Source organism: Accipiter gentilis, chromosome 26, assembly GCF_929443795.1.
Source record: "Accipiter gentilis chromosome 26, bAccGen1.1, whole genome shotgun sequence".
NCBI lineage: Eukaryota > Metazoa > Chordata > Aves > Accipitriformes > Accipitridae > Astur > Astur gentilis.
This window is the reverse complement of record NC_064905.1, coordinates 19,199,599-19,207,295: the sequence shown is the minus strand read 5'-3', so window position 1 is coordinate 19,207,295 and position 7,697 is coordinate 19,199,599. Positions and strand designations below refer to the sequence as shown.

Sequence of the window (7,697 nt, the reverse complement as noted above, 5' to 3'; positions counted from 1 at the left end):
AACTTGTGCATTTATATCTAGGGATAGCCATGTGGGAAAAAAAAAAGTAAATCAAGTTACTTAGGCTTTGGAAGGAGGGATTGACTCAGCTGCATATAGTTGCTGGTCTTTACTGGTAAGGCCTCTAGCATTTCCAGGTTCTGGGCAAAATAATCTATAAATATTGCTTGTTTCCCATGAATCCCAGAGACCAAACTGGAAAATCACAGGGGAAGAAGAGATGCTTTTTCTGGTCCATGTTAAGATTTACATCCTCAGGCCATGTGCCATTCTTCCACAAGGAGAGCAGCCTTGCCAAGGAGGACGTTTGCTTTCTCAAAAGTAGGTATTTGCAAGGAGAAATTTAGGTGGGAAAGGACTGTTTAGTGCAGTTTGTTCAACTTTTACCTGCCGCTAGTGATTTTCATTCTTTCTGATCCTGCCTTTGAGACTCTCTTTTCAGTGCATTATCCTGCAGATGAACATGGGGAATCCAATGTGAATATGACCATGCTGGGAGTTTCATCTTCCTCCCTTTTCTTTCTAACATTTGCCTTCTCTGTATGGCCTCATTTATGTAAACTGAAGGGTTCATCAAGGACCCCTTAATCTCTTCGTCCCCACGGTAGGGACAGGGACAAACTACTGAGTCCACAGCATCCCTTGGGCTATACGTCCCCTCTGCTGCCACCTTCAAAAGTGGACTAACACCACCTTAGGCATGGGATTTTGTATTTGCATCTTTCGTATTTGCAAATGTTGTGTTTCTTCAGGCTTCTCATCTCAACGGAAACCTGCAAGTTGGAGAAGCACGATGATCTGCCAGGTTTGCGCTGGGCTACAGGTGCCAAATGCTGCTGTAGACGGTCCTGCTGGAGATACTGCCGGCTATGATTTTATAAAGACTGCTGACATCTGCCATACAGAGAGGAGCAGAACAAGTTGTTTGTTTGTAGAAATAAGTCCAATTAACTCCTACAGATGGAACTTAATCCGTTATTTGTGCAACAAACCATTATGGTGCGTAATCACTTTGGACTGCCATTAGACAGCTTTAAATGCTTTCCTAGAAGGCAATTTTGTGAAATCTTCAGGTTAGAAAAAAGATTATCCTGGAATGCGCAGAATGTAATAATCCAAGAAAGAGACAGTGAAGTCCTGAGCACTCTGCCAAATCCCTGTTTGGGAAATAGAGGCATCAGTCCCCTCACATGCTCCAATTCGTAATTAAGCACATCTCACGGGCATGAAGCAAGAGTGGAAAGGAGGCCGTGTGCTGACACAGGCTGGTCTTTCCCTGAAGCACAACGAATCTCCTGGGTGGAAAGCAAGGGAGCAGGGGGGTGAATAGTGCAACTAAATGAACGAGCTCAGAGCAGGGATGTCAGTGAGACGCTCTAAGCATTTTCTTTCCAGTTACAGCCTTAGAAACGCCACTTTCTGAACTCGATGTCGACGCTTCCGTTGGCACAGTGCATGCAAGGCCGTGTCCGTGAACCCTTACTCACTATTACTCAAAGAATAAAGCTAATCTCTTTTCTAAAAGTCTTGCTTCAGCAAGTTTTTACTCTATGCAGAAGTATGCTGCGCACTCCGTCCTACCGACCCTTGCCAAAGTCCCATTGACGGTCCACGAGTCAAACAAATGGGGTAGGAGCCGAGGGAGCACGATTTCTTGCACCTACGGCGTCATGCACATGGCAGAGAGAAGGGTGGCACCTCTGTCCCAGCCTCTCTAATGTGATATTCTTTTTCCTTTTCGAACCGTCAGAGTTTCATAAGATTTTCAAACAGCGAGATGGGAAATACTAACAGCTGCTGCTGCAGGTACAGTCAAATAGAGGCAAAAGTGGGAGACCTGAATAACAACGAGTGCTGTGCCGCCAGCATTTCCACGCTGACAGAGAAGAGCATTATCCACTGGGAGGAGTCTATTCACTCTTGTCTAGTGGATCTTAAACTGGAGGGTTGACAACTGAATAATATTAATATTAACAGTAACAGTAATATTATTATTATTATTAATAATCATAGTAATAGAGGAGCATTGCTCGGTGTGCAGAGCCTTGGTTTGGCACCAACAATGCTTCGTGTGAACCGTTTGCCACCTCTCCCGAGAGGACAGTAACCCCAGCAGAGAGGCGGTGGGGAGGAAAACCCTATTTCCAGGGGGTACAGCTAGCTCACCCCTTCAGCTCAGCCTTACGCTCCTCATTGCCCTGGTGATTAATAATGGGCCTGGGTCCCACAGGCCTTTTCAAAGGATCTGTTACTTTGCCATGGCTCTAGGACATCTGTGATGTCTTTGGTATTATTTTCATATTGATCATTATGCCTTTTGGTTGAGGAGGAAGAGAGAAAAGGCATTAGTTGATCATGAGCGCTATTACCGGGCTACTGGGCATAAAACTGGTTTTAGCAAGTCAGTTAATTTGTCAATCTGGATTAAGAAATGCTTCAGTAATGTCCTTTGAAGACTATAAAAGTAAAAGTTTAGCAAAGTATCAGCTGCAAGTATTTTATGCAGTATTTTGGCATCTCCATTCTGCAGTGCTCACGTACAGTACAGTCAGTAAATCTCCTTGGTCCTTAGCAGCTCTGCTCCTCCAGATGATTTCTTTTAATTGCATATGCCACTAGTAAAAGAGCTCCGGCAAATTAGTTCTCACCTGCTTCTGCTCTGATAATCTCTACCTACTATACAAATCAGTCTTAATGGAGCATTTGAGCCCCAGAGATCTATAATTATAGTATTAAGTTTCATGTGCTCACAGGTAGTAGGGCAGACTGTATTTTACAGACCATCTACAGAGTAAAATCAGAATCTACACCAGACTGACACCCAATAATGAAAATCCTTCCGAGGATGCTCTTGTTAATAACTAAACCCCAAGCGTTGTTTGTGCCTCGCTCCAGCAGGGACGACAGTAAGTAGGGCACCACATGGCACGGAAATCGCAGAAAATCCTTGTTATCTAAAACACATCCAGAATTTTGGATTCGCAGCTATTTGCTCATTTTTCGAGCCCAGGTAATCGACAGAGACTCTCTAGAGCTTCAAATCAGTTGGAAAAGGCTGGAACAGAGTAGTTCCAGTGCTGTGAGGCTGCTGTGGGCCTTGTCACCAGAGCAGACGAGCATCTTGTAGTTAGTAGCAGACTGTTTCCCCACGGTAAATCTCAGCAGAGCGAAAGTGGGATAATCTCAGCTGTGTTTTGAGAAAGTCTGGGCTGGAAGCACGTTTCCCAGCTAGCAGGGATGCCCTATCTATGGGGCCATCTCAGACTTTCTCTCCTAACTAAAAGGGGAATTAAGTGAGACCTAAGGACTTGCAGAACCTCCTGGCAGAGGGTCCCTAATGCTCGCATGTCCCGGAGGTGGCTGTTTGGATCCAGCAAGAATAAAGGATTACCAACACCTATCAGCAGACATATGCAAAAATGCATATACATATACGCATATATACATATATGTGATGTGGTGCCAAGATTCAAATTCAAGCTATTTCAGTTATTTCTGAAGTCAGTAAGGGTCTTGCCGCTGATTTCAGTGGGACTGAGATTGGTGTCTGTTTATGGAATTTTTTTACCCCATAACTATCTGGTATGTCCAAAGAATTTGCCAATGATTTCAGCAGTCCTAGCATCCGATTCACCTATTTTTTCTTCCCCTGGGCTAGCGCAAGGAGATGATTGTAGTGCAATTAAAAAAAGCCGCCTGTTTGCAATCGGGGTAGCCTGTTCCAGCTCCCTGTCAATTCACCAAACTGTTCCTTTGATAAAAATAAATACAAACCCTGTTGTTGTAAATGGGGGTGCAGGTTGGTACTGCAGCCTCTGAATGTAGGCATTCCATCTGTCCCGGCGGCAGATTTGTTCAACTATGTCTGAACCTATCACTGCTCGGGGGAAAAACTGTTCTCTGACTCATGTTAATGTATGAATCTAATTGTACCCTCACGCAGTTTGCAGCTTTCATTGCCCGTTAGGAACATTAACATCATACACTGAGTCCTGGTAGATGTATGGTCTTTATATACTGCATAATGTCCACAGATCTCTGCTCGCAGCTAAGAAAACACAAAAGAATAGAGGATATTTTGAAGTTTTGTGGAGTTTTTTTTTTTTTTTTTCTTTGAGATTGAAGTCCAGTGTCTTGGGACCCAGTGACTTTAGATGACCTTCCGTCTCCATGGACTGTACTAAATTTCAGCCCCTGGAGGCTACTCCATACAAAACCTTCTGGCTTTCAAGGGCAGGTGCAAGCAAAGCTTCACTGCGTCACAGATCAAGACCTGTTACTGCCAGAATTAGATTTCACAAATCTCTTTTATTTAACAGGACATCATTAAGGAGCTGGCCTATACTGGTTGCCGGTGCCTTTAATGAGTGTAAGTATTATGCTGCTATTAAGATTTCCAAGCAATAATATTTCCTTTTCAGCACTTATACTTGCTGAGAAACAGAGCTGGATGTATGTGTATAAACAAGCATATGAAAACCGTGTTAAAGAAATGTAAGGATTGCAGACTCAGGCACTCAAAAAGGAGGAAATGCTGACACTGAGGTGTCTGTGTAATCTTAATTTAGCGCCTCTCCTTCCAATTTTTGTGGAAATTATATGTCCCCATGTTAAATTTTTGATAATACATCCACCTTCTTCGTTACATAGGAGGGTTGATTTTCAGGCATAGATTTTGCCTGTGTGATGAGCGGCTTCTCGGCGTTTTGCCCGATGCTCTCCCTGTTTGCCCCCTGCCTTTTTCCCTGCACAGTGTATGATCATGTCCTGAAGACTGACTTTCTTCTTGGGCTTCTACAGCAGTCCCGAGCATCTGAGCGCTCTGAAAGCTCTGCTTAATGAAATCATTAAATTCACTGATTATATGAGGGGATGGTGGGACCCCAATTTTACAGATGGGAAACTGAGGCATAGAAAAATGAAAGCCAATTCATTCCACTAACCCCGGGCTGTCCCATCTGAGATGTGTAGGAGCTGACTTTTTTGGGCTTGTACAACACCATATACCCAAGCATGCACCTCCTTTCCCCACAAACACCATTAACTGCCCATACAGCTCTGATTCACCCGTGTTTTGGAGCTGGCTGGAGAGACATGGCTGAGCTGCCTCATTCCTCCCATAAAACAGGGCAAAGAAGATAAAACTGTTGCTTTTAAGGGTGTCTGTGTGTGCCTAGTGCGATGTGGGAGTGTTGAGCAATGCTGAAGGGGCGGAGGATGGAGACACGAAGCGTAGAAGCAAGGTACCTTCAGCAAGGTAGGATTTGGGGCGTCAGGGGGCTCCCCCATCGCACACAAACGCAGCAGAAAGGAAAGGTTGGGGTTTCCCAACAGTGGGGCAGATTTCGTGGAGGCGAGGGCCCCGCTTGACACCCCCAACCTCTAGCTGAGAGCCAGAGCTGTGCCAGGGCTGGTGCCAAGCGTGTGCCACGCACCTCTGGCCACCCTTTGCCCGTGCCCTGCGTGGGAGCGAGCAGGGAGAGCCTCCATCCCACCGTGTGATTTGGGGAAAAGGGACAGCTCATGCCAGCCAGGTTCTCCCAGCGCCGCAGGTTTAGGCAAAGCTGTGAGCTCCATACCCTGTTCAGGGGTGCAGCATCCTCACCTTGTCCCAAATCCCCCAACACCTTCCAGCTCCCCTTACGAACCACGGCAAGGACAGCCCCGAACACCAACGCCGCTGGTGGCACCGCTCCGCTCCCGCTCTCTGCCCGCTTATCCTGAACGGGTCTCTAATCCCTTCCCTGCGAGACCCGGGGGCCAGCTGATGTTTTTGCAGGTAGCCACAAGTGTCCGTGACCAGCGTGGCGTCGGAAACGCCGGCTGGGCCCGTGCCGACTGTCGCCTTGGGGCGAACCCTTCCCTTCCACCCCAGGGTCCTTCCGAGGAGCGGACGCCCCCGAGCTTAAGAAACAAAAACTCCAGAGGCACTGCTGAAATTCCGTAAAAACGTTAAAACTTTTATTTACAGGGTAAAGTACAATTTCTTAAAAAAACCCAAACCCAAACCAAACCCCCACTTTGATAAGAGGCATAATAATAGAATAAAGCTCTTTATGTACAAAAATACAATTTTCATATGAATGAACATCTTGAATAAATTAAACCGCTATCTGGCCCAGTCGCTGAATACGCCGTGTCTGCTCCTGCTCTAAAGCGAGACCGCCGCGCTGGGGGTCAGCATCTATAATGCATGAGCCTCTCCGCTTGTCCTTCGGGCGCGGGGTCCCATCGGGGCCGGTGCTGGGCCCCCCCCTCTCCCCGGGCGCAGGGCAGGAGGGATGCGCTGAGCCCCGTGCTGCGCCCCGGGGCCGCATCGGCCCCTTAAGCCTTTTCATGGCATTGTCAGGGCGTTCAAACCAAATTTTCATGCTCGTTTTTCTTCGCTGGAGAGCTACAAATTGTAAAATTGACTTTTCACCTCGTCTGCGGCAGCAAATCTGTCGCTTTTCTTCCCGGTTTTCGGAGTCGTGAGGAGGCGAGGGGGGTGTGTGGAATGGGGGGTGGGGGTGGGTGTGGGGGGGTGCTGGGTGCTGAAAAGTGCAACGGGAGGAGGACTCCCACCCCCCACCCCCCACCCCCCCACCCCCCCCCCCGGCCCTCGGGCGGGGAGAGCCGGGCGCCCTGCGCGGTGCGGTGCGGTTGCAGGTGCGGTGCGGTGCGGTGCGGTTCAGCCCTTAACGACAAACCGCTCCCGGCCCCGCGGAGGTTGCGGGCAAGGCGCGGAAAGCCCGCAGGCTTTCGGCGGGCGCGTAAGCGCAGTCCTCGGAGGTAGCGGGGCTGCTGGGAGCGGAGGCGGAGGCGCAGAGCGAAGGGGCGGACGGGGAAGCGCTGGAGAACCAGGACCCGGCATCGCTGCCGGGGCTGGGGGGAGCGGCGGCCCCGCGGAAGGTGGGGGGGGGAGGGAGACATTGCTCGGCCAGGCGGAGGGTCTCGGAGAGGGCCCAGATGTAGTTGTAGGCGAAGCGCAGGGTCTCGATCTTGGTGAGCTTGGTGTCGTCGGGGAAGGTGGGCAGGACGCTGCGGAGCTCGTCCAGGGCGGCGTTGAGGTGGTGCATGCGGTTTCGTTCCCGATCGTTGGCCTTTACCCGCCGGCTGCGTTTCAGCGTGTGTAGAAGAGCTTCGGTCCGCGCCCGCGCCCGCCCGCGCCTCCGCCGCCGTTCCCGCGGAGCGTTCTCCGGGGCGGCGCCGCTGCTGGCCGCCTCCGCGGGCATCCTGCGGGGAGCGGGGGGGGGGGGGGGGGGGAAACACGGAGCGGCCGTCACTGGCGGCGGGGAGCGAAGGGGAAGGTGCGAAGAGGCCGGGGGAAGGGGTGGGGGGAGGGAGGAAGGAGGAACGAAAAAGGCAAAAAAAAAGAAAAACCGACCCCCGAACGCCCAAACCCAACCCAAAACCTAAGGGGGGGGGGGTGGGGGGGGGTGGGGGGGTGGAGGTGTGGGAGTGCTTGACACGCGGCAGGTGCCTGCGGCCCCCCCCCGTACTCACATGGAAAGGCACTCCTGGGGATGCAGTTAAGGAATAACGGGGTAAAAATATAGACGGGGGAAAAGCAAAGGTTGCTGCTGCAGGGGAGGGGAGGGAGGAGGGGAGGAGGGCTGCGAGCCCTCTGTGGATGGGAAAAAGGAAAGGGGAAAAATCGGGGGAAAAAAGGAGGAAAAAAAAAGGGAAAGAAAGGAAAAAATGGGGAAAAAGGGGGG

General features: G+C 50.1%; 1 protein-coding gene across 1 annotated transcript; it reads right to left on the bottom strand.

Moving 5' to 3' along the window:
* Positions 1–6,677: 6,677 nt before the first annotated feature.
* Positions 6,678–7,214, bottom strand: NEUROG1 (neurogenin 1). Its single transcript, XM_049829835.1, has one exon. The coding sequence runs from the start codon at positions 7,212–7,214 to the stop codon at positions 6,678–6,680; it is 537 nt and encodes a 178-aa protein (XP_049685792.1).
* Positions 7,215–7,697: the final 483 nt, after the last annotated feature.

Bases quoted from the DNA above. Each gene is read 5' to 3' on its own strand.
- NEUROG1 (XM_049829835.1), bottom strand. From the start codon at position 7,214: ATGCCCGCGGAGGCGGCCAGCAGCGGCGCCGCCCCGGAGAACGCTCCG.